The sequence below is a fragment of the Anas acuta genome, chromosome 12 (assembly GCF_963932015.1).
Source record: "Anas acuta chromosome 12, bAnaAcu1.1, whole genome shotgun sequence".
In the NCBI taxonomy this organism is placed as follows: Eukaryota; Metazoa; Chordata; class Aves; order Anseriformes; family Anatidae; genus Anas; species Anas acuta.
The window spans coordinates 9984004-10011386 of record NC_088990.1 but is presented as its reverse complement, the minus strand read 5'-3'; the positions used below and the strand labels follow the sequence as shown (position 1 = coordinate 10011386).

At 39.2% G+C, this 27383-nt stretch overlaps 1 protein-coding gene and 1 long non-coding RNA gene across 2 annotated transcripts in view; both read left to right on the top strand.

The window, feature by feature from the left end:
• The first annotated feature begins 1062 nt into the window (after positions 1–1062).
• Positions 1063–16674, top strand: LOC137862926 (uncharacterized). The gene is made up of 3 exons (XR_011100587.1): positions 1063–1379; positions 9367–9495; positions 12973–16674. It is a non-coding gene; the product is annotated as an uncharacterized lncRNA (long non-coding RNA).
• A 362-nt stretch (positions 16675–17036) lies between these two features.
• Positions 17037–27383, top strand: part of SH3GL3 (SH3 domain containing GRB2 like 3, endophilin A3) — a 53507-nt gene continuing 43160 nt past the window's right edge. The window contains exon 1 of the mRNA XM_068695485.1: positions 17037–17225. Coding sequence (XP_068551586.1) covers positions 17181–17225 — 45 coding nt within the window. The 5' untranslated portion in view covers positions 17037–17180. The remainder of the gene's footprint in view (positions 17226–27383) is intronic.

The window sequence follows — 27383 nt, the reverse complement described above, 5'->3', positions numbered from 1 at the left end:
AATCCCTGTGGAGTTGCTATTAGCCATTGGTTGACCTGAAATTCACATGAGTTGGCTTTAGTTCAGGGCTCTGCATGCTTTGCTGTTTTTGTTGTTGTTGTTTAAATTTTAACCAGTGGTTTATGACAGTTTTTCTTGAGTTCAGAAAAAGGAAAGGTGAGAATATCCATATTTAAAAGGAGAACAGATTGATTTATGATGAATGGGATCTTGCAGAAATTGTATTAGAAGAAACTTTTCTGAAGTGAACAGAATGGACACTTTTGTCTTCAGACTTACAGTGTCTTAATAGCATAAAGCCTTTTTTTTTTTTTTTTTTTTTGTACAATTTCTATTCTGAAAATGAGACCAGCTCCACTGCTCTCTGATGTTCTTTTGCCATTGGACTGTAGGGAAAAACAGCTGTCTACATCCCTGAGCAACATTCGGTTTGTCTCTCCTTTGAGTTTTCGCCTCTGTGAGAACAGATATAATTTCTCCTAAAGCAGTTATCCTGGCTAAAATTTTGCTAAAACAAATCCATGGTTATCCAAAGTAACAATGATTTTGAAAGGAAAATGGGATTACAATGAAAGGAATTATTTTCCTAACATATAGAGTTCACTTCTTGTGAGGCCTTCTTAGCTTAATTACAGGCATATCTTATATCTTCTGTAATCCTTCTCTTTTTCTTCTAATGCATGTAGTTGGCCTGTCTCTGTTGCAGGCTAGCTGGGTAGCAATCCTTTTCCTGGCCTACAGGCATCTCTCTACCCTTTGTGGACTGGTTGAGCTACAAGCGCAGGTTCACTTGCTCTCCAGTGATCTCAGACCCTTTAATCATGATTAATAGGAGTCTTTTTAAAAAATTAACTAGTTAGCTGAGACATAACTTGCTGCAACTGATGACTTGTCTTTCAGGCCTCTCTAAGCCATGTCTACTTCATAAACCATTTTTCCATCTCAAAAATAGAAAAAGTAATAATTATGTACCAGCTGTAGAGCCTGCATCTACAATCAAATTAGTAACAGGTAATGACTGATAAGTATGCTGCTTCGCTGGGAACCTTACACAAAGTTCTTTCCAACCCCATGAGAAAAACAGCAGAGCTCCCTGCAGTGGGATGACCTTCAAAACTGACTTGAGACCAGTTGAGTGACTGATGGGGAACCTGTAATTGCACGTGGAGTGTCTCTAGCTCCTGCATACACCAGGCTGCAGCAGAGGCAGGGCATTCATTGCTCTTCCCTGCCTCCCACCTGGCAGACTTCCCTCCCAGCCCTTACCCTAGTCTGCAGTGAGCTCTGCTTGTTGCTGAAGACAGCAAGACATGGCTGAAACTGCTGAAACTGCTGCCAATTGTTTAGCACGGCTTTCCAGCACCCCTTGGATGTTCATGGTATTTCTTCTGCTCATTGTCCTTAGTCTTTGGCCAGGGAGGGCAAAGGACAACAAGAGGTTGGGCAAGGAAGGGAGCAAGAGGGTGCATTTTGTATGGCCTCTAACATCAGCTTCCTTTGTTCCTTGACTGTGAGGAATACTTTGAGTGTACAGACACTGTAATTAATTTCCAAAGTTACTGGAGGGAATGTTTCGCATGTTTTTAATAATAACCCTTAGAAACTTAATGTGACCTTTTTTTTTTTTTTTTTTTTTTTCATATCATTTGGGGCCTGACAGTCTAACTTTTGATTAGACTGCAGAGGGGTTGCATTTTACATTAGAAAACATTATGTATGTGGCTTGCAGAAAAGCATCTGAAAGCTGTATGCAATCCTCTATAAAACGGTTTTAATTTTTGTGTGTGACGTTTAACAAGCAAATACATTTCCTCCACTTTTATAACAATGGGAATATGGCTGTTAAATTAATAGTCTGACATATTTTCTGGAATAGGGAGCATTTCTCTTTGGTTTTATTGCAGATTTCTTTCTGGTCATCTTATTGCAGACTACTAGGTGACCTTAGTTTTAGAAGATCCTAGTCTGTATTCCCCATGTGTGAAAATCTCACCGGCTGGCACTACAGAGGCAGAATCTTAATGCACTTCTATGGGTTTCTTATGTAGAGCATTGGTTTGATGTGGGCTCTGCCTTTTTACTAGCTAATCAAGGTCCACAGGGACTGAAGATGGGTAAGTAGCTATTCCACTTAGCTTGTACATGTCCATATACAAAGATACATGGTTACTTACTACGGAGATGGACAGGAAATAACAGTGAGGGAAAAGATCTTTACCTCATTAGTAACATTACGTTCCTATAGTGCATATTTTTCATATATTAAAAGTTAATAAGACAGTGTTAGCTTACAAGACTTAAAAGAGATGTGATCATAGCAAATGAGTCTAGAGGTTTGGAAATTATTAGTAAGATATTTTAAAGCATATCAGAAAGTCTTTCCTTCTTTTCTTATAATAGCATTTTTCAGCTCCTTGTTTGAAGTCTAAAAGGCTACAGCTACCATGAGAAAATTAATGTTTCATATCATGTCAGTTATTACAGTTGCACCTTGAGGCCCTGGTCTTGATAGGGGCTTGATGGTAGTAGGTGTGGTGCAGTGCACTTAGCAAGATAGCTCCTGCTCAGAGGACATTAACATGCATCTGCAGAAGACTCCCAGACCTGCTGCATCTGTTGTATAGATAAGGAATTGATAGATTAAGTTGCATAGTAAGGTAGTAATGAACATATAATAGAACTGAATAAAATCTTCTTTGGGGAAGACTCTGTTTATCATTCCTATAGGTATTATGTATGTTTTGCTGTGGGCATACTGTCAACCAAAGCTAGGTTTAACATGCACATAAAAGGTACTTTGTTGGCATCTTTTCCTTGCCACTATATCAAAATTACTGTAACTCAGCTGCCACGGTTTCAGATTGCTTCTTCCATATATGAACAAAGTACTGCTTGTAAGAACAGATAAGAACCAACGATATATTTGGCACTGTATAAATAATGCTTCATTTTTTCATCCTCTTATAAATAACCCTTTTGCATTCTTCTCTCAAGACTTCTCTCAAGTTTACACACCTACCTGGATAGGTTTCTGTTTAACATATATATTTTCTCCAATGTTTAGAGAACACATAGAGAGAGGAGAACTTTTCGAGTAATTGCATGCACTCCAAGAGTTACAAAGGTCAGTCACTTCGAGGAAGCTTTGAAACTCTTGTAATATGCTTCCCTGTATTTATGTATCTGAAAATATGAAGCAAAAAGTATAATACCAATGATGTCTAGAAAGAGGATCCCTCAGAGAGTAAATACATAAGGAAAATTCAATAATATAAGTAACTGTTATTATCTCAAGCCTAGCCCTAAGTTGCAGACTCAGCCTTACAAAAAACATCAACTGCACTGCAACCTCCCAAAATTTTTCTGAGCCAAAGGCAAATCTTTTTGGAAAATTTTGAGGAGAATCTAATGAAGAGCAATGTCCTTTTTGTTATATTCAGAGTCTGATGAGCTGGCGCTGCTTATCTGTTCGCTCTTAATATTAAACACTCTTCTTGAACCTAGCAGGACTAAGTTCCTTGCCTGGTACCTAACTGTCCAGAGAGCAGCTATAAATGCTGTGGGGGTGCAGAAGATGCCAATATTTCCCTAATTGTCTTGCTTGTGTAAAATGGTGAGTAGGAACGAAGTTACATTTGTAGTTACGAGAGTGATTTTAGGTAGTTGGGCATAGAGACGAGCTAATTTCTGCAAAGCTTCAACACATGGATAAAGTCCTCTGATCAGATTTCTGGTGAGATTTAAGATTGTTGTGGCCTTTAGTGTTGTATCTTTGCTGTTCGACATCAGAACTAGAAGCTTTGTGTTAGACTGCAGTGTTTTTAATATTGAACAGACAATAGCACTGAACTGATCTACCAAACCAGACTTTCTTATGCAATACCAACTGAGGCAGCTTCAGGACTGTAACATAGCCTGTTCTGTTTAGTGTAGAAATTGTATCTTGCCTTATTTTTATACAGTTCAGTGGAAGTTATGCTTGCAGCAGAATGCAGACTCTTTCTGTGCGTCAGTTTTGAAACATTTTCCTTTGGCTAAGCAGTTTGGGTCCTGAGAAAAGGAGATACTGGCTTCCTACCAGAGCAGTTTTATATAAATACAAACACTTCATTCAGTTGCTTTTTGTGTGTGTGCTTGTGTGTGTGAGGACTGGATTTGGTCTGCATTAAAGTGCAGAATAGTTGGAATGTTTATTTTATCACAAAGTTTGTATGATAATATTTGCTATAAACCAAACTTTTTTTAAGGTAGAAAGTACAATTGATTGGATGCATATTTTCTTATACAACAGATCACACTCAGCTGCACAGCTTTTCTTAAATAGGAGAACTATTATATATTCCACTTACTCTTTCCTTTTCCATTTCCATTAATTTATAGGGAAAAACAGACATCTATCTGCATGAGGACTGTTTTACAGCCAGTGCGTAAGTCCATGGAAAATACATATCTAGTTAGCAAGAATTATCTGCTGGGGCCAGACTGCATAGATAGCTCTAATAATGAATTTGAAACAGGATTTTCTGAAAAAAAAATAATTCCTCAGACTCAAAGATAAATCAAAGAGAAGTGGCACCCTGGTGGACCAGACAGGGCACTGGCAGCACAGTCACATGAGAGCCTCGGAGGTCACCAGCTCAGTATTGGCAGAGCTGTTTGCAGAGCTCACTGCGGAGTTTCACACCGTGACTAAATCAGAACACTTAGTAACCTGGCACCCAAATTTCATGTTACCAGCCTCAGTCCTTACATGAGTCTTCCATTAACTGCTTTGGAAGTTACCTTCGAATCGTAAAACATGGATTCACATTCCTACGTTTTGACAACTCCCCAAAACTTAATTTAAAACCAATATTAAAAGACTGTTCTAACTGTGTTGATGTACAGATAGGTGATTTTTATTGCAGGAAACTATGCTGTCCCCACAGCAGATACTCTCAAATGAGGAGGAAGGGTTAGCCATAATGCAATACTAAATTGTTATGGACACTTTCTTCCACACTGTGATACAACTAGGGCCATTACAGCATTTTCCTCAGAAGTCAGCATTTTTAGATCCTTGACTGTTTTTGAGCAAAGTATCTGCTTTACAAGATATTTTTTATTATTATTATTTTATTCATTTATTTTAAAGATGCTTGGATTTATTGTGGAGGAATGGAAATGTAGGTCAGATACTTGAACCCCTTCCCACACACATTCTCTTTTCTACCCATCCATAAATTTGGATTTTGAAATCTCACAGTGGGGCTTTCTGAAATTTCTGAATTCGTTTCTGTCATGTCCCTGTTGTGCTGTAAGAAAAGCCTCCCCAGACAGCCTTTATCTCCCAGAAGTCTGTGAAGCCAAAAAGGCTGGAGTGATGGCCTGTCCTCACTGGTGGAGGAGACTGTGGTGCACTGCCTGAGATGTAGTTTGACAGGAATGTTCAATCTATACAGGAGATCAGGAGCCAAGAAATACTTGAATACAGCTCCCACGACTAAACAGGGCTCTGAGCACCTCACTTAATCTGCAGTGTGACCACTCCCCATCTGTAAATTGACATATACTTCCTTGTTTCACAAAGGCTTCCAGAGGATAAAAATCTGTGAAAGTTATGAGATTCTCAGATACTGTGATAAGTCCCAGGATAAACAAATGTTGAATGCAAAACAGCAGCTTACATGGTACATATTCAAGGGCATGTGGAATGAATTAGGAAGATGAAGAGAAGGAGCAGAATGGGAATGGGAAGAAGCAGAAGGGAGGAAAGATAGACAGGCAGCATGACTGGAAGCTATGGGACAGTTATGGAGAGCCCTAGCACACCCTGAGTTCATGTTGCAAACAAATTTGTAGGTGTATCTAAAGAAAACCGAGCCAACTGCTTACTAAACTGAAGTTTTGTTGTTTTTTTCTTTTTTTTTTTTTTTTCAAAATTCTCCCGAAGAAGGGACCTCACTGTATGTATCCAGAGCATGGGGAGATATATTAAACCTATGTTTTATTTAATATATCACAATAGTCTATTTCATGGGGGGCAATTTAAGCAGGTTTGAAAACGTGATTTTCTGTACTGTGCCCTACTTTCTCTGCCAGTAGCATAAAAGAAAGGAGCATACCTGGATACATACACACAGAAAAAAAGCTATATATCCTTCCTTAGCTACCTTTTCCCATCCTTTTTTTTTTTTTTTTTTTTTTTGAGGGGGGGAGATTACATATTATGAAACTGTGTACCATACACTTGGAACAGATTAATGGATTATTTTCTGACAAAGCAATATGAAAGATTAAATATTCACTCATTAAAAAGTAAATCCCTTTTTAGAACTGCAGGTTAAGTAATGTGGATAGATTAGATAGAGAAACCGCTGCTGTTTTTCAAAGAACTGAAAAGCATGGTCCATAAGGAAAATGAAAAGCTTTTTAGCATCACAAAAAAAAGGTGACAAAATTTAGAGGAGAAAATGTAGGTTGCATGTAGGGAAAGCTCTTAAGACAGTGAGGCCTGGTAACCAGTTTTATCTTCCTACTAGAATGGGTGGAAACCCTGCTATGGGATGAGGATTACATGTCCTTTTTGTTTTGGAACATACTGGGTGTGATGCATTCCTGTGCAAAAGGAGATAACTCTCAGCTAAGCTTTCCAAAAAGGATTTCAGCGATGCACAGAAGTTTATACTCGGTTTCTGCACCAGAATTGTCAAAATTGCCACCGGTGGTACCCATGACAAGACTCCACTCCACTGCAGTCAAACAGAAGTGACTGTAAATTAGCTGTTCTGATCTTGAAAACATCTTTTCAGCAGCAGGTAACCAAATGGCAAAATATTAAACATAGAACGTGGTACAAGTAATTGCTTGTGATTTTCTGAGGGATGTCTCAACTTGGAGTCCCTCTAAGGTACCTCATGCTCATGTCATTTAAAGGTTCCGGGGCCTTAGAAGCAGATGAATAGTTTTCTCTTTTTGCTCTTTTCAGTTATACACTTCCTACTGGAAACAATGGATGGTAAGAAATGAATGAACTGGCTTAGGGGCATCTTCCTCCCCACAAAGCCCCAAATCTCACTGATAGTTAAGATCTTCAGAAGAAAAAAAATTAAACGCTATTTAAAAGATAATGTTTGAAATCCTACTGGACACCTTATCTGCATTTGTGTGTCAAGATAACTTTTGAAACCTGATGCTACAAGTGTATGTGACACTTAAAACAGAGCTTCAAAAATTGTGCAGTTTTTGTAGTCTGATCTTCATGGAAAGGTATCGCATTTTAAAATCTTACAGGCAGAATCCTTTCATTAAGAAAAAAGCAAGGTAACAAACAAACAAACAAACAAAAAACAAACAAACAACAAACCACAACTGAAAATCTTCACAAAAGGGGAAGATGAGATTTCATGTTATACTTTGAAAATTCTCTCTGCCAGTCACCAAGCAAAGTAGTTTTGGGGAGGCAATATTACAAGTCCACTGAAATTAATAGATGTGCTTTCTTTGATTTCAGCATCGCACCCTTTGTTGAAGTATGCCCTGACAGCCTTACACACTCTGTCTACGGCATTTTATTTGAATGAAAGTGAAAACTAACGCAAGTGTCAGGAGAAAAGCAGCTAAAAATTAATAAGGTGATACAGACCTGCTGAACAACCGATGAGGGAGGTAGCTAAGTACCTAGAGGGGTTTGGGAGGAAAAATCCAGTTATTATTTGAATAAACATGTTTAAAATAATGAAATATATCAAAGGTATGTGCAAGAATCCAGAATGCCAGCTCTGGGATTTGATCACAGATAACTTCCAAAAGACGGTACTCTGGAATTTGTCATCAGAATCCTTTGAGACAAAAATTTATAGCTTCTAAGTGGCATGAAGTATTTTCTTCTTAGGTGAAGGAAATAAGTGGAATATTATCTTATATTCTTGAAGTAGGTTTTAGTGTAAAAAAAGATCTGTATACGGCATTAAGTTAACCTCACAACTAATTTTCCCCACATCTGTTTTGCATAGTGGTTTTAATTTAAGGATTTCCCCACCACCCCCTTTTCTCCTGAAGCAGGTAGTGGAAGATCACTGCCATCTACAGATTGGAGATAGTATCACTAACACTGGATGGGTGTTGGAACAGTTTATACCTCATTTCTCTCTCTTTGCCTTGACCACTTCTCTCCTCAACCCCTTCTTACCTTAAAAAACCAACAAACTCCTCCAGCACACGCTGTTGCACCCTGATGGTAATCACTCTGGTTAAAGGAAAGGTATAATACTTTAAGAATCTTAGCAGCCCTTTAATGTTTTAGGTCAAATTTAAAGGAGTTGAAGGAAAAAAAAAAAAAAGAAAAAAGAAAAAAAGAGTGAAATTCACAAATGTGCTTCCCATTACCCAGTATATATGTCAAAATTTAGTATACATGTCAAAATTATAAATGGCTTCTAACAGATTTCTCAGATAGTAGCTGATAAAAATAACAAACTCTGTAGACATTTGTATAACAGGACTGAGTAAGTGGGTACCTATTTTCCACAGATAGGGTGGAATGGGTCACACCTGGGTCATATTTGCAGGCTGACCTATCAGGAAGAACGTGCAAGTATGGTGCTGTAAGAAGAGCAGAGCTATAGTTTAAGATGGATTTAATCCACAGCTTTTATTTTCTTCCTCCCAAGAAGACTGTAAATATATATACATTAAAGCTTCATGCGAATTTTGTTTATTACAGAGCCACACATCTGCAGCATATAGAAACCCACTACATTTAACATAACTTTAAAAAGGAAAAAAAAAAATAGAATCCATCATTTTTCCCTTGTGTTTTCCCCCATATTGAGTTAGAAATTTTTAATTGTAAGGAAATATTTTAGCAAACATGTCAGCCAAATTTTTTCTGTGAGTGCATCAGTTACTAACATATAATAGCTGATGCTATTTTTTAATCTCTTCCAATGTATGTTACTGAATCCTTGACATTACTTCATATCTGACATTAAAAAATATTAGAATCACATATTAGGCAAATTAAAAGTGGTTTAGTGTCTACATTAAGGTTAAATGATTAGTCACATTGCATACAATCTCTACCATGTTATGCTTGACACAGTAAAGAAATCATTAAGCGGAACCAAAAAGGAGCCTAAGAAGAGATGACTGATTACCTGCGGATGTATCTAAGTGCAGGATTGGGACCACTGAAATTATTTTTAACTATGACTTGAAAATTTGAGTCTGAAAGAGCTTGCAGAGCTAGAACAGCTAGGTTAAAAAATGTTATGAGTTAAATGCAGTAGATGTAAAGCAATCTGTTACTGCAGGGGATTTCAGCTACTGTCTGCCCAAATATTCATCTTCATGCATCGGAGAAATGCTTCTTATTTGCTTCCCCAGGTGAGAGAAATTCCCTGGCTTGTTTCCCCTGCTGTCTGTATATCATCCTAACAGCCGGAGAACCAGTTTGCTTTGATTTGGGAGTCCATTACACCATGATAATATGATTGCTTCAAGGAACATGTTCTGGTACGTATAACATGCTTTTACCTGTACTAGCAACACTAAACAACTGTAAGTCTATTGCTGGAGAAGTTCAAGCAATAAAAGCAATAGCTACTCTTGTCTGATCACGGGGAATGAGAAGTCTCTGAAAACTTTTACCATCTTCATGTACAGCTCATTGTGGGAGCAGCTCTTCTTAGTTTCCTCTTTAAAATCCCATTTCCACCGAATTTGTAGGAGAATATACGTGCCTAGCTTTGTTAAAACCCTTTGAAAATTCAAAGATCAGTACACTTTCATAAAGTACAGGCTGAAACTTTGGGCCCCATTGAAGTCAGTGGCAAAAGTTCTGTCAGCTTCAGTGAGGTCAGGATTTCATTCGTGGTATTGATTCAGCTGCTACCTTGAAATACGACAGTTTCCAGGTTGTTTCTACAGAAAGTCAATGTCAAGTGTGTTTATTTTTTAAACTACGTAATTTCTTTACAAAAGTAAATATCTGAGTTCCTTTAAATTTCAACGAGCAAGCAAGGAAGTCTGTCAGGAGTCATGTCCGTATTTCACACGTTTTTAACATCTATTTAACTCAAACGGTTATCTGCTAACTACTGGGTGAAAGTCTTTTTTTCCCCTCTTCCTGTCAGAGGGCACTTCTGTGCAAGACCAGAAGGTGGCATTCATGGTTAACAGTTAAAGGAATTAGTATCTGCTATTTCTTCTTTGATTGTGAAGGGGGAGAAATAGGTTTCTTAGTATAGTGGCAGTTACTCAATTAACTATGATGCTTAAATTAACACAATACATTTGATTTATGTATTCTTTGTAATACAAGGAGTGGTAGAGTTATCCAGTAGTAGACATTAATCTTCATGATGAGACAGCAGGGACCTGGCAAGTTGTATTCATCTTCCTGTAAAATATTTGACAGTAAAAGTCCTCATCTTCAGCTATGTCATTTTTTTCCTCCAAATAAGCCACTTTCCAACAATTCTTTGACCACTATATTACCCATTGTTATCTGAACAGTTAGGAAATTTGAGAAAAAAATTGAATTTTATCCAGTCAATGAATCTTAATCAGATTTTTCAAAGTCTGATCATTCCCATTTGTGATCCAGTCGGTCTATGGAGTATTGCCATATTTAACATCTGTGACACATCATGCCTTTCCTGTTGCCTCATTGATCAACAGACAACATGTGATGATTCCCAGATGTTCAAACATGGCAGATCCCAAAAGACCTATTAAATTACACTGAAAGCAAAACAACATCCATGCTGTAAAAGTTTTGTTAAAACTAGGTATGTCTGAATATTCACGAGCTCGCTACAAGATATTTACTGATATTCAGATTGCTTTTAAACATCAGTCAAATTCTTTGAAATGCCCACAATGAGTATTTTGTAAGGGTTCAGCGTAACAGGAGTTGATACAACTTTCTGTCCTGTAATATGAACTTAAAATAGAATTGAGAAGAGATTTATATGTGGAGAAGGGAAATGACTGGATTTTATTTTTCATTTTTTACTGTTTTCTCCCTTTTTAAGATGTATGGTACAAATATGCATTATTCAGATTTTTATTTTACCTATTTCCTTTTTTTTTTTTTTTTTTTTAATGATAATGTGTTTTTACCTAGTAAAGCTGAATAAATCATTATCAAAGAAGCTTGTGTATTGCATTCTCTAAGCAAGGTATCATGTGTTGTTGTTCTGTGCATCCTTTTTCCACTGAAAAGGTTTGTTCTCTTCATTATTAAGACCACGATTTTTTAAGATGATATTTAAAGTTTTGTTTTGCAACTGAAGAGTGGTTACATTGAATTCTAAATTAGATTTCAAAGACTAAATGCGTTCTGGTTTACACCATAGCACTACAACATTGTGCTTCAAAACAATCCTCGGCACATGCAATACAATACTTTTAACATGAAGATGAGTAACCTCTACACCTTCCAGGAGCTAGCATTATTCTTCTAGTGACATTGCAATTTCAAATTTCTCCCTGGCTGGGGCATTGTCAGCAATGAGAATGTCATTATTTTCTGATGAACACAGGCAGCTCTGTGCAGAAAATAGGTAGCTAGGTTTTATCACCTGTGAAATAGCAGCACAGAACTCAGGTGCAATTTTTCAAAGTTAGAGCAACATTTCTGCATGTTACCACATTGATCCACTTTAAGTTTCTTTTCTTTTATTTATTTATCTATTTTTCCCCTCACTCTTTTGTAGTACACAGCTACTTCAGAAAGGCCAGCAAAAAGTGGTATGTATGTCTTCTGTGGTTATTTCTGATACACCAACAACTAGTTATGTCCTAAACTAAGCAAGTTCTTAAAATGGGTTGGTTGGTATTTCCCCGTGCTCTCCAAAATAGAGGTTTAAGAATTTCAGCTCAGAAATTACCATGTATTTTTGTTGGTAGTATCCAAGGAAAAAAGTCTTTTTTTTTTTTTTCTTTTTTTTTTTTTTCCCTCTCTTTTCCTTAATGTAAAAAGTTGTCAGTCCATTTCACAACCTCAGTTTTTCTCATGAGCTTGTTAGGTTGCCACAGGGCTCCTGCTGAGACCACCCCTCGCACAGTGTGATATGCTGCTCCCCTCACCAACCGCATACACCTTGGCACTCAGATGGCCACAGATGTGTTAAGGGAGATGTCGTCCCTGTAGGGATTAGAGCCCAAAAGGCAGGCTCAAGCATGTGATCCAGATGTTTATGTGAAGTAATACTGCTCTCTGAAAATGACGAAATTTGACATTGAAATGAAGTGTTTTATTTATTTATTTATTTTTCAACATGTCAGAAATCTAAAATATTTCAGTTTAGGACAAACAGACCTACCCAAAGGAAAACTTTTTTTTTTTTTTTAATGGTTTAAGTTAAGAGTTACACCAAGTTAAACCAATCAAGTTAGAGATCTCAAGAATGGAGGAAACGAAAATGTCCTGGCTATCCATGATTACCACTGATACTAACAAGAATTTTCAATTTTCAAGTCTCCTGTGTGGAGTCAGTACATTTGTATCTTTATTCTAAATTACACAGATAACACATTTCTGTTAAACAGTCTAGAGTTGTCTGTGAGTGCTGAGTGCCTATACATATATATTAATAGTAACAATTAATATATATATATTTTTTACTGCTATCAGAAGCAACATAGACACCTAAAAGTTACAGGATCTCCAAGCAGGATCTGTTCAGGCTACATACTAGTTCCATCCATGTAGTATAATTTGCAAGATTGGGATTGCAAACATTTTTACAGGCTGCAATGTAACAGAGCAGCACACACAGAAGAGTAGATTGTTGTGTTATTTTCAAAATTAGAGTACCTATTTATAGTATACACATATGTAACTTTAAAAATATCTACCTCTAGATTTTAAGTTCATCTAAGATCTTTATATGCCATTTAAAAAGAAGCATGTGGGTAGAACCGTATTTATTATTTAATGGCATAAGACCTAACAAGCTTTTGTCTTCTTGTTGACACTTGCAGAACAAGAGTAAGGGATTTAAGAAACTGAAGACAGAAAGTATCCACAGAATCATGGAGAAGCATGTGGAATACAAACACAGGAAGGAGACAAGAAGATCTGGATAACGGTAAAGCAACACATATGGGAAGTCTGCTTGAGAAGAAAAAACACAAATGCCAAAAATAATTCACTAGCTACATTTAGTTAGAAGATCTGGAGAGCAAACATAAGCATCCTAAACAAATGAAGTAGGTTAGCCAGAGTGTCTACCGGCCCCAGGGTCACATACTGCTGCTCTAACTGCCAGCAGTGTCCATGTGGAATGGGGAGCTTTCCAAATTCTGGCCAGAAGTGGCTGTGTAGAGAATACTGTCTGTTCTCTTGCCTTTTTATGAAATGTATACTGAAATGCAAAGCCATGTCAGAAAAAACTGAGCTCATGTATCTGCACAGCAAGTGCTATGATGTGCAAAATTGCTTGTTTATGGTCTAGAAGCAAAACCATAGTGTTAGTTTGCTCCTGTACATGAACATGTTTTCACATCACCCACACTTTTGTTTTATTTTAAATGTATATATATTTTCATTTAAGCGTATAGAAAGAGTGCTAAAACAGGCTTATGAGGTGTCCTTACTGTCTTTGGCATTTTTAGCAGAAGAATTCTTTTCTGATTTTGTTATTGGGGTAGTTTGCGGTTTGTGTAATTTTCCCGGTGTCAGCTCCCAGGTTTTCTGTTGCAGGACAACCCACTGAAGAGGTAATTGGAACCAATTTCATCAAATGTTGTAGTCCTTTGGATTTCACTCTGGGACACTGTGTTATGTATTACTTCACTTAATTGGGTCGATGCGCTGCAGAAGTGCCTGTTCAGTTTAGGATTCCCCTCTTTCTATAACTGGGGAGCCAGATGAACCTCCCAGATGTTAAGAAGAGGACACAACCGTATACCCAAGCCAGTTTTATTTTTAAAGCTTTCTGCAAGTCCCTTCCAGCAGATTTTTTTTTCTTTTAAATATCATGCTCTGCTTGGTCCAAGTGCTTGCAATCCCATTTTCTTTAGGTATTTCAAATGAAAGATTTTATGTACCATTTCATGAAAGTCAGACTTGCCCAAGCATGCCAGTGATCTCTACTAATGACCCACTTGCTACTGTTATATAGAGACACTTAGTCTTAGGGAAACTCATCTTTGCAACACAAACCATTTTTATTTATTTATTTATTTGATAAATGGCTCTCCTTTCCCAATGCCAGTATTTTGAAGATGAAGTGTGTGAATTCAGACTTCTTCAACCTGAAGAGAATATATGCATAGTTCCTGTATATTTTTCTATTACGAAACCAAAACATGGGGTTGCTACTCTCTAATTCAGCTACAGCTGAAGCCGCCTTTGTGTGTTTCTCATAGGTTTTCTCTCTGGTTTTGGTAAGCAGTAACTTGGTTACTCAACTGACCATTTCCCCTGTTATTCAGATGAGCATGTCCAGAGTCACCTAATGACACATGTAAAAAAATATTGCAAAGTAAAGCAATGCACAATAGCTTGCTTTGAATACCTACATTTTAAGGAATAAGTGCTTTACACAGGTATTCAGTGAGATCCAGGATAAATCCAATAGAACATCATAAACTCATCATTCCTTCCCATTTTGATGTTCTTTTTGGTGGCAATAACTACTGAAGACCCAGATGAAATTTCACTATCAGATTTCTCATTATAATTTTCAAGAGGCATTCAAGCAAACATGGATGTGATTGGCTTCAGATTGCAAGTAATTTCAACTGCTAAACTGTCTCTGGATAGGCACACTAAAATCTAAAATCTAAGCTGAATTATGAATTTATCCATTTATCCAGATAACTGTCTTGAATTTCACAGGACCAATTTTCAAGCCCAATTCTACCACATAAGCAGCCAGAGTGTATTTTCTAGTCACAGCCTTGATTTAAATAGGAGCTCATAGTTTGCACAAAATTCACACTCCTTTTTAGAACCTCTGATTCAATAACATGTTGGAACCAGCAACATGTTTTGTGTAATTTAAAATTTCCAGAGTGGTGGGATTGTAAGTATTGTTTAAACATTCAGACATCTAGAACTTTTCTCCTGAAGGCCCCATATACCAGACTGTAAAGTATTTTTCACTATTCCTTGTAGTACTGTACTCTGGCTTGTCTTCTACTTATAACAGTTCTTTTTAATAGAAGGCTTTTTCCATCATGTCAGCATTTAGCTGAACCACTTCCTGTAGTTTTTATACTACTTCTAATTTCCCTCATTCTACAGGCTGAATTAGCAACTTTTCCTAAAATGTAAGGAATGTTGTCCAGCAAACGATGGTCCCTTTTTCCATGATGCATATCTGTCTGCGATTATAAAGCTCTTAGATATTGCTTAGCCCGTCTATATTACTGCCTACAAGCTGTAACTTTTGCTTATATCTTAAATGAATACCACAGTCTTTTTTAGGATGTCTCTACCAAATCATTAACACCTGGACCATTTGAGTTGGCTCATCAATTAGGTTTTCACCTTGTCTGTATCATTGGACAATTAGGCTATGAAGTTGGATTTCCACAGGGCATTTCCCACTTGCAGATTCTCATATCACCTCAGCAGAAACAACATCACTCCTACCCTTAGGTTACACATGGGATAAAAAAGGAAGTTGAAGGCATATTGCCTTACTTGTGCTCTCTGTATAATCTAATTGTACAGCTAACAGACACAGTGGCTATATGATCCATTGATTCCCCTCCATAGTGACTTGTTTCAAACTCCTGCCTTCTTTGCTTCTGGTCCCCCCTTTCTTAAAGCTAAAGATTAGCTAAAGCTTTGTTTCAGTTCCATGGTACACTCAGTTTGCTTTAATAACTTTTACAGATCTCCAATTTCTTAGGCCTTATTTCCTCTCTTCTCAGCATCTCAATCTCTCTCAAAACTTAGGTCACTTCATCTCTGTCAACAGTGACCTCTGCAAATGCTTCACTAATTCAAGCCATACCTGATTTGGCCTGGGCAGTTAGCATTTGCTGCCTGTTGGTATTAAGAAGAAAAAGCGGTGTTGAAATCAGGTGCCTTTGGTGTAATCTCATTAACTTGTAATGAGGCTGAAAATGTTCCTTCCCTATTCCCAAGCGGCATCAGGTAGCACAGTGACTGCAGAGCTCTTTCAAACATTACCCAACCCAAACACCTGAAAGGACGTTTTTTTGCCTTACAACCTGTCTTCCAGAGAATGTTACCTGGTTAGCCTCATAGCTTCTCTTTTGTGCCTTTTACCTCACCTGTACCATCTTTTGTAAAGCAATAGCCAGTAGGAGTCCCTCAGCTCGTGAATGGGTCTGTCTTTATGCTTTGACTCACGGTGGTATGTAATTGGTACAGGTAGGTTTCTGACAATTATGGTGGAAATTCTGGCATTTTTTTGCCATCGTTCTCATTGCTGTTAGAAAGAAGCAACAGTAAGGTGCTCTGGGAACTCCTTTCTCTGCCAAGCAATAAAACCAGCAGGCATGACAGCAAGCAGCGCGAGAGCCCTGTGAAAGCCCACAGAGCTTCTCTCCAAGCTGCTTCCAGGTCCGTGCACGCATTTGGGTTGACCATAACCCCACAGAACCCAGTCCGCAGGCCATCACGCCCCGACACACGGCCACGGCTGTCACAGCTCCCAGCACAGCGCGTGGGAGGGCGGATGTGGGATGCAGGAGATGCGATGCTACCACACGAGATGCTACAGAGAAACACAGGAGATGTGAGGTACAATGAGCAAACTGGAGCCCCGCTGGGACCGGTCAGAGGGCTCGCGGCCGGCCTCTGGGGCTCAGGCGGGGGCTGGGGGCTCGGGTTGGGGCCGGATTTGGGGTCCGTGCCTGGCGCCCCCCGGCGGCGGGCGCCCCCCGCCCCGCAGGCCGCGCGCCTCGCGCTCCCGGCGATCTCCTCGCAACGCCGCGGCGGGGGGCGGTGACTTCCAGAGCTGCGATTTGCATAAGCCTCCGCGAGCGGCCAATGGGAGGGCGCCGTTGCCTGAGTCATTTGCATGGGGACGCGCGGCGGCCAATGGGGGCGGCGGGGCGGTGGGCGCCGCGTCCAGCCGCGCGGGGTGACACAGCGAGGGGCCGGGCCGGGCCGGGCCGCCCGCACCTGACGGGACCCGGCGGGACCCGCCCGCAGCCGCCTCCGGGATCGGGCCCCGGCTCCGGGCGGAGCCGGCCGCGGCGGGAGGATGTCGGTGGCGGGGCTGAAGAAGCAGTTCCACAAAGCCAGCCAGGTAAGGGCTGCTGCTGCGGGCACGGCCTGCTGCCCCTCAGCCTCCGGAGCTGTCCCCCGCAGGAGGGGGCTGCGTCTGCCCGCCCCGGGCTGGTCCCGCGGGGTGCCGGCACCTGCCAGCCGGGAGCGGCTCCGAGGCCTCGCTGCCGTGAGGCACCGGCGCTCCCCGAAGAGTTGAGCGCTGCCTCCTGCCACAAACTGCTGGGGTAGTTTCCCAGCTGGCAGACCGTGCAGCTCTCCTATAGGGGGTACCACACGTTTCTAGAGGTTTCCCTCCTTTTCTAGACGCTGTACTTTGTCTTTTCTTGGGTGAGCCCTCAGCTGCTCCTCACCTTTTTCTCTCCAGTCCTGTTCTCTCTCGTGCATCTTTCGTACTTCTGCTTATTTTTGGTAAGACCCTTGTCTGGGCTGGTACACAGCGCGGTCGTGCCGGCCCCACAGCCCTGCATTGCCGTGAGCAGCATCAGTGGGATTCCCCTGGTGCAGGGGGCCAGGAGCTCCCGGGAGAGCTGTACTTCCCTCGCCTCTCCTTGCTGATAGTGACAGTGCTGAAATTCAGGTCTGTAGCCTGTTCGTCAAGTTGGACAGCAGCTCTGGGTGAGGGCAGAGGAAATAAAGGTCTGGAGATGACTTAGCTGTCACCTTTCCAGGTCCTCCTTCAGATATTTGGGCTGTCATCAGCCCAAATGCAGAACGTGTGCTTTGGTTGGGTATAGATATGCTAAATAAATATATCTAACATTTATTTTCACTCCTGTTATTTCTTTCCTGCTACATACTGATCGTGAAGAATGTCACGAACCTAGATCTTCTAGTGTACTTTCCTTATCTCTTTGCAAAAATGTGGGACTTTCTGGGAAAACAAATCCATGGGCAGTTTGTGAAAGGTTTTGGCTTTCATAACATCCCAGTCAGTGCTGCAGCCTTTGGTACAGCAAGTTTGTAACTGACGTAGCAGGAGGTATTTAACAGAGGAAGTTAAAGAGGTAACCACAACAAATGCTTCTCCTCTTAACAGTTGCAACTGTGTTGCTGCTTGCTTAATCCAGCCCAGATGTCACATAAACATTTAAAAAATAAATAAATAAATACATCTGGGAAGCTGGTAAAGGTAGTAGCCACTGCAAAACGGAACAATAGAATATATTGAAATTGACTGTGTATTTCCTGAAACTCTGCAGTACATCTTTCAGTGTTCATTACAGTAAGAAACTGGGATGGATAACTTGGGTAATATTCTTCTTAGGTCAAAGGTAAAGTTTCCATTTATTTTCAAATGAAGGACTGAGCATGAAATTTAAAGTAAATGGATTGAAAAAGCCTGTCTTTAGAGAAGGAAATGCTGTTTAGTAGGAAATTCACATGCAGGAAAAAGCAGATACTGGAACTGTTTTTTTTTTTTTCTTTTTTTTTTTTTTTCTTTTTGCTTGAGGAACACAAGACACTTCAGAGTTCATTCTGAAAACAAAACAAAACACACAAGAAATAGCATATATATACACATATATGCACATCTGCATCCACACACTTGGTCAGTACAGATCTGAATAACTGAGTTATAATCTCTGACTCAGATGTACCCGCATGCCAATAAAGGTACATAGAAAACAATTGTGGAAAATAACAGAAAATGGGACAGTAAGGGCACCTACAGAATAGAAACATTTGTACTCTATCTTCTAGCTAATTTCTTTTGCACAATGCTAAAACAAACAAATGAAGAGCATGAAAGAGATTTCTCAGCAGGGCATTTTTTAAATCTCTAAGTACTGTTGGATCACTTAAGGAGCTGTATACCTTTGCATATTGAATGGATGAGAGATGCCAAGGGTAACTGTTAACAGCAGACACAAGCATTACTTGGAGAAAGAATGAAATTAATTCCTTGCTTTAGTGTTCCCAAAGGAGAATGAGGGCAGATGACAAAAACTGGCAAATTTCCCAGAGGACATTGAGGAATACTGAAGGAAAGGAGAATTGTGCCAGGACATGTGATTGAGGAATGAGAATAATATTTGAAGGATGGCAGAACCTAGAGACAAAAAAATCTGAAGGATAAAGCAAGTGCATTAAGGCAGTCTGTATTTAACAAATTCATTCCAAAATGTGAATAAATGTCAAAGGAGTGAAAAGATCCCTCTATTTTCAAAATATACTATTTCCATGCAATAACAGACTTCTGTTCAGCTGAAATAGCCCACACTTCCACCTGAAATATAGACTAATATAAATCTGTGTGATCTGTAACTATGTATATATAAAGTAAATCAATATATATTATTTTATGTAGCCTTTCTAACAACCATTTAACTATTGCAGAACTGCTTTTTCTCAAAGGAAATAGATTTATTTTTCTTTTTTAAAGCCTTCATCTTCTGTGTGTCTTGCTTTAGACACTGGGGGAGGGGGGGAGACAAAACATACTTATCATTTTATGTGTACAGTTGAGGTTTATTCCTTCATTCCTTCTGGAATGTTTGTCTGATGCATGCCAACTTGGTTTATCTAAAGTTGCAGTTAAGTAAATAAGTGTTTACTGTTAGAAAAGGTCAGCAGTTAACTTTTTATTGCTTCTAAAGCCCTCACTGGATCCCAGGCATGACATGCTATTACATCCTTGATGTGGTAAAAAGTCATCATGTCTCAGTGTTTGCAATCCATGAATTCACAGTAAGTGTTCTTTATGGTTTTCTCCTGGATTTTTTTTACCCAGCTGTATTTTTTTTTCCCCTGATAACAGCATGTGTGTATAGGTTTTCACCTAAGTGCCAGTTTGGTAGCAGCATTTGGAAGGCAACTCCGAGTTCTGTGCATCTGTTGGAGGTACTGCAATGAATTCTGCACTCTGGAGTGATGTTTTAGCTGGTTTGCTAGGTATCATCATTATCTTCGGGGGTGATTCTACTCCAGTGTAGAACCTTAATAAGTGCTTCATCTGGTAGCACAGAACTGGTAGACCCAAAGCAAGATTAGATGTCTGTGGTGTCATAGATAACAGCTTCCAGGTATGCTAGAAATTTCTTTGCTATGCTCATTATTTAGGCTACGAGTTTAAATTGAAATGAGTGAGCTGGAGTGAGGATCAGCTTTTTTATTCCTGTCCATCTAATATCAGCGATCATCCCTTGAGTACTAACTCAATTGGCTAATGAAACACTGAGCAGATCCCCTGTGGCATCTTACCACCTCCCCCTGGCTGGTAAGTGAGGGCAGGCTCTTTCTCAGAGCTCATTAACTCATGCGTGTGTCTCATGGAATTTGTTTTTTTTCTGGTTTTGAATGTTTTTTTCAAATAGTTTTTTTTTTTTTAATTATTATTTATTTAACCTTCACAGAGTTCTGTTCTTGATGAAAATTTGTCTCTTGTCACTTTCAGACTCTGACATATCTTATCTGTTTTCCTGTTTTCGATCTGAAACCTTTTGATGTAGGCGGGTGTATCTCTGCCTACTGTTTTTGTAGGCCTTGTTCTCATGGTGGCTGTGCATGTGGGATACCCAGATGGTGGGAGGACGGCATCTTCTGATGCGTACTAGGAGTATTTTTAGTGTGATTTTCCTGTGTAGAAAAACAGTAAGTGTAGAGAGTGAATAAGAAATTCTTAATAGTCAGCAGCTGCTATTATTGTTTGTGCTGTGCTCTTAAACTACAGCCCGGCTGGTATCTCAGTGATACGTGATTTTTTTCCAAGTAGTCAGAGGCTAGTGGGTTGAGAACCTCCTTCCCCTGGGGTGTTTTGGAAGCTCAGCCACGATGCTGGTGTCGGAAATCTGTTGACTATGAATGCTTTTTTTTTTATTATTTTAAATAATTAGTTGTGCAAAAAGTCTCTGTATAGCTGCAGTCTCAGTATCAACAACTCCAGCTTAGCTTCTCAGAGATACTAAAAATTAATACTTCTGTAAGAAATGTGACTGCCTGTTACTGCAAATACCTTATTTGTAATGTAAGCCTGAGCAGGGATTGTTAGTCAATGCAGATTGGTTTCTTAAACCTGTTCCTGTCAGTGAAGAAGGATAAGGTAGTGCTGTTCAGGAGCTGATTCTACTGTCTATAGATAAGCATAAAGATGAACAGATTTCCTAAGCAAAACGTATTTGTTACAACTTTTTTTTTTTTTTTTTTTTTTTTTTTTTGTCTTCTGAAAGGGATTTAATTTAGAACAAGAAAATATATGCTCTGTTTGTCTTTCCAAGTAGTCATCTATTTTTAATGTTCTTGAAGGCCTTTTTCTATTGTGTGGTGTTTTCTTTGGTTTGTTTTTGTTTGTTTTCCTGCTTTTGGCTATCACCAACAGTTACAAGGATGCTTGTCCTTTTATCCCAGATTTCTGCTCATAAATCACTCCAGTGATTTATGTGGCATTTGGACTGAAAACCAGATCAGATCTGAGACCTTGTTACCCTGATGGAATAGTCTTGCTAGTTGTTTTTCGTTGTTGTTGTTTTGTTTAGTTTTCCTGACTATTTTTGCTTTCTGTAATGTTATGATACTAGCCCAGACATAATATTTACAATTTTTGAAGTCCATTTTGACCGCATTACTACACACAAACTTTATTTACAGAAGCATTTGCTACCAAACAAACTTGAAGTACTTTGGTAAACTGAGGAAGAGACAAACTTTGTACAAAATAAAACTGAACTTGCCATTAAGACACAAAAAGAAACTCTTTATTGACTAGCACGTCGTTTGTGTCCTGGGACTGGAAGTTGTCGACATAGAGTCTGAGAGAAACTGTTCTTTCACATCCAACCTGAAATGGGCATGATGAGTCCAAGACCTCAGCAGAGAGAGCTGTTCCTAGCTTTTATTAAATAATTTGAGGTACCCTTTGGTAAAACTGTTAGAATTATGGTGGTAGGGCAGCAGGGAAAAGGACGTTAACATTTAGTTCATTGTCTGAGATGTTTTGAAATGGATAATTATAATTCTTGCACATGGTTCAGAAAGAAGAATCAACCTTCAGCCACTGTCAAGGACAAAAAAACAAAAACAAAACCCATTCCTTTATGTACATATAGATATCAAGTTGGTCAGTATTGTTCATCTTTATCTGTGTTGTGGCTGGATGCTCCTGTTCTGTAACCCAGTCATTATAAAACTATGCGGTAGATGATACACTGCTCATCTTTAATTCCTCAGATGATGAGAGAAGAAGCTGAGACTCTACGTAAAGCTCTGAAGGCTTGTTGGTACATAGAGTATTTGTTGAGGTGTTTTTGTTGTTGGTTGGTTGATTGGTTTGTATCTTTTTGCTGGAGAGCTTTGTTCCTGCAGAAGGAGAAGTCCTTGCATTACATATTATTTCGAATCAAAACTATTAACCTGATGTTGGGGGGAAACATGCCTCTGTGGCAAAGATCAGCTGTCATTTATATGTGGCAGGGGGAAGGCATGTACTAAGTGGACAGTAACCTGTACTTCACCCCTCTTCCTTTGGCAGTTCTAGGGGTGGCTCACTTTTGGTTTCCATAGCTGACTTTGGGTTGTGCAGCCAACCCTGCTGAAAATGAAGTTTGTTTCCCAGGACCAGAGTATCTGGCTAATAGGTAGGAAATACGAAGACAGTTCATCATGGCTTGACACTGTTTTTCCATATTAATAATATGTCTCAGAAATCTGGGATGAGGGAGAAACTAGCTCTCAAGATGTAGGTTTATGGTTATATTTACAATTATATTTGTAACTTGCCTACCAGTAAAGCATAACTGTATTAAAAAGAAACTTTGAGAGTTTCAGTACCCAGCCAGCATAGAAGTTAGCAAATACATTTGTATGGATCATCTTTGCTGCAAGCTGGGAATCTAAGAGTGATGCAGCTACAATTTGGGAGGACGTTAGTTATATTTTATGCATAACGTATTTATTTGTGGAAATCTGAATAGCCTTGCAATAGCAAACAGTGCAGCATGATGGAATGGAAGCTGAACTTTCTCCTTGAACGCATCTCCTTTTATAGATTCTTGGCTTTGCTGAAGAGTTTGACACAGGCATCCTGCAAGCTGGAGCGGAGCTGGCACTCCATCCTTAACTCCTGCTGTTGCCTGAGTCACTGCGGCACACGCTGGGTAATACGTTGCAGTGCAGTCTCTTGAGAATCCTGCAATGCTGAAAAACAAACAGACAAGAGAAGCACAGCAATTGCATTGCATTAAGATTTTCTTCAGTATCATTTGCTAAGTGTTACTCCAAGTTGCTTAAATATCCTAAGCAGATACATTTCTACCACAAAGTTGCATTCTGATATAGAATTCAGGACAGCCTCTGTAATATACATCCAGGAGGACAAATTCTGCTTTATATGCTGATAAAAATCTGGGCTGACTCAGTGTAGTGTCTCTTACATAGGCATATGCAGCATAACTGACAGCAGAATCTGGCTGATAAAACCTCAGTCTTCTTCCTATTAATATGAGAAAGTTGTATATATTCTCAACAGACTGCAGCACAATATAGCTGCAGTTCCAGAACAAAGTATTGCTGAAGAATAGGAGTGTTTTAATATAACATTTTGTCTGTTCTGCTACCCGAAGACCAATGCTTTCTATAAATATGTGTAATTCATCTTGCAAAATATGTCCCATTCTTACTACCTTCTGCAAAAACCCTATAAAAACCAAGCTTTGGTTTATAATGATAGCATTAAGAAGAAACTGCTTCTATTTATATTAATGCCACTTTCACCCCAGAGCATTGTGATAGTCTAATTCTGTGCTGTGCTGTTTTCTCATTGTTAGGCTCTTTCCTGTTCATGGAAAGGAAGCCCCTGATGGAGTTCTATGACTAGCTGAGAGCTGAAGATGCAGGATTTAACAGTGCTTTTAACAAGACCAGTTAGAAAAGGGCTAATCTAGTGTTAGAGTACACCTTCAATTCTATTTTGTAGAGCTCTAGTGTAATATCACTGTACTTGTTTCTATTATTAAAGCATTAAATGCATTGATGGGAGAATATACTCTTTAATTTCCTACAACATCTCAAATAGCAGCAGCTGTGTATGTGAAACACAGAAATAACTTGGCCTTGCCTGCTTCTATTCAAAGGACAATGCCAAGGCTCTGATGAGTATTAGTTCTGTTTCTCTACTATGCTAATTGAAGTATGTTTTTGGTTTTGTACCTGTCTTTAATGAACTGCAGTGACATTAGCCTGGTTAGGAACTGGACATGATTGTAAAATTGAGGACTCAAAAGAAATCAAGGATTTTTTAAAATTCTAGTACTGACAGAGTTTCTGACCTTGTATTCAGTTTATAGATACAAGGTGAAAGAGTCATGAAATGTAATTTTTTTTTTTTTTTTAAAAGAAAAAGAAAAGGAAATAAAACAGTAAAACCAATATAGACAGACCTAGGTAGTAACAACCTCCTTATTCCCTTAGGCGCACTTGGCAAAGGCAGGTAGGTCTCAGTGTTCCCATTTTTTATTTTTTTTAAAAAGCATGTGGAGGTGAGTGAGGTACTTGCAAGTGCCATGACTTCAAGGTTAAGGAGCCCATCAACGACAGATCCAAAATTCGATTTTATGTTTCTGGACTGCAGATGCAATGTCCAGTTGTTAGAAATGCTGCTTTCAAACGTTGATAATATTTGCAAACGTGTCACAAAGAACTTTACGTTCACTGTGGTTTTGTTTGTTTGTTTTGCTTTTAATCTTTCACTTTGCATAAGATTTAGGGATAAATACAAAATATAGATATGAGTTTGGATTAAAGTTCCCATGTAAATATGGTGTAATTCCATTGACCCAGAGAAAGTTGACCCTGAACTGAACAGGGCATTTTCACTTAACGTTGCTGTTTTTAATATCCCTCTGGGACTGGTAAGAAAAGGTTTAGAGATTAGGATTTTCAGATAACAATATCTCCCCAGCAGAGAATAAGTGGAAAAAAAGATATTAGTTAGTGCACTAAGTACCACGTGTGATTGGAGGTCAGAAACACATTGTTTCGATTCAGAATCACAAACTTCCCTTTTGCAGTCCCATTGAGAGAGCTAGAAAGCGAAATTTGGCGCCTGTGCTGTCTCCAAGGCCAGAGAAGGCTGCGCCCATGGGAACATTGCCCCTTTCCCACAGGGAATGCTGCACCCAGAGGCTTGGCTTCTAGCTCACAGTAGGTGTGTGCGTGGTGGGGGAAAGAAACCCCATGAAAGTAAATAATTAATCAAAGCCTCTAACTTTACATCAGTTCAGAACCAGCAGTTCCAGTCTGCTCTCTAGAAATTCCTTCCAAAGAAAATAATGATAAGGTTCCTGAAGGCAGCAGCTTGAATGCTGCTTGTGGTGTAAGCTGCTTGGATGTCTGCCTGGCGGCACTGGAACACAGCAACTGTTAGTTACCTGCAAGATTAGCTGTTTATCATTTTATGGCTTTAACATCTGAACACTCCCTACATGTTTTTTTCCTGTAAATTATAATAAATTTGAACTACTTTGATGTTGGATGTGGGACTTCCCTCCCCCCCCTTTTTTTTTCCTTTGAGGGAGGAAGGAGGAGGTTAGCAAACTAAACCTCTTCACTTCCCCAATCTGTCCTACAGCTCTCCACATGCTCTAAGACCCTTTACATTATTGCTCAGTGGAAGAAATAATTCCTCCCTCCCTTTTACTGTTTAATGTAAGTTTGTGCTACTGCCTGTCACTGTATTTAAATTTAATGGGAAGGAAAACTTCTGTAGTGAAGAGTAGAAGAGAGGCACACAAACACAAGTGAACTGCAAGCTTAGGCAGGAAAAGAATTACTGGTAGAAATGGCTTCATATTTGAGGAAATAGGTTGCAAAAGAGGCTTCTAGTTAAATATAAATAACTTTGCTGGGTACTTTCTCTCATCAGCAGTTATGGTCTATGGGTTTTTCCTTTTTCCTCAAACTTTCTCCTTGGTTACTTCTTTCTAAGCTCCGTCACAGTGGTTGTCCAAATGTTGTCTGAGATTATGTTCACTGATGATCCCTCCCCGTGACAAAGCTTTCATTTATTTTGTTGTCTGGGCCAGGCTCAGGGGCACTGCATGCAAAGGCACTCAGGGCACTGATAAAACTCCAACTGGCTGAGCTGCCGGGCGTGGAAATGGGCGATGCCAGAACATGGGGGCTGGTTGCCCCTCTGGGTTTGTGTGGTACCGGTAGGTGAGGTGGAGGAAGTGCTCTCCTCCTTTGTACGCCTGCAACAGGCAGCATTAAACTGAATTTGGCCTCCAGTGTTTGCGTCAGGAGCTTCTGTGCCTGATTCTTCAGCAAATTAGGGTGTGCAGCTTGCAAACCTGATTTGTCACCCAGAGTTGGGAGAACATTGTGTTGAGTGGGGAGGACCAACAACAAACAGTGATAAATTGGCTACATGAATGAAAATACTGTGGGGAATGTTGGCCCTTATCTTAACTGATTTGGTTTTGGTTCATTTCTATCAGTCTCTGCCCTGTTGTTTTCCGTGCTCCATTTGCCATCACACACCATTTTGTTATAGAAGTTTGTTGTCGCATCTTCACTCTGTCGTTTAATATGCTCTCCAAGAGAGATTCCTTAATTTACACATCAGTAAATTATTTTGGGTGTTTAGTCTTATCGAAATTTTTTTATATGGTCATAAGCTATGAAGTTTGGTCTCCATTTAGATAGTCCTGGTTTATAATGATGCACTTTCACTGAGACAAACAATGAAAAAAAAAATCTATTTTGGATCTATTTACATCTCTTCTGGATCTATTTAGGTAGTGGGAAAACAAACAAACCTAAACCAACAACAACAAAACTAAATCAATTTCCATCTGAGGTCTTGATTCCTGTAATTTATCAAAAATGTATTTGGGACTTGAGAAAGCTTTTGACTAATGGCTTTGCTCAGTCCTACTGAAATCAGGTAAAGACCTTGAACACTACATTGAGAGGTGAGGGGAGCAGACTGTCATATACTGGAAATAATTTCGGCTTTTTATTTTCTCAAGTTTTGTGTCAGGTTGCTTTGGTGGACCCTCTGAGCCCCCAAGGTAATCTTGTAAAACAAGGATGTAAATAAGTTAACACAAATGGAAAGAAGCTTCTGCAATTACAGATTTGACCCAACCCGAATGTATATATTGGAGTAAAGTGATTGGAGTTCCCAAAGACATTGTATTCTTGTTTTTATGACTGATGAAATCTATGATCTGTATTCAAAAGT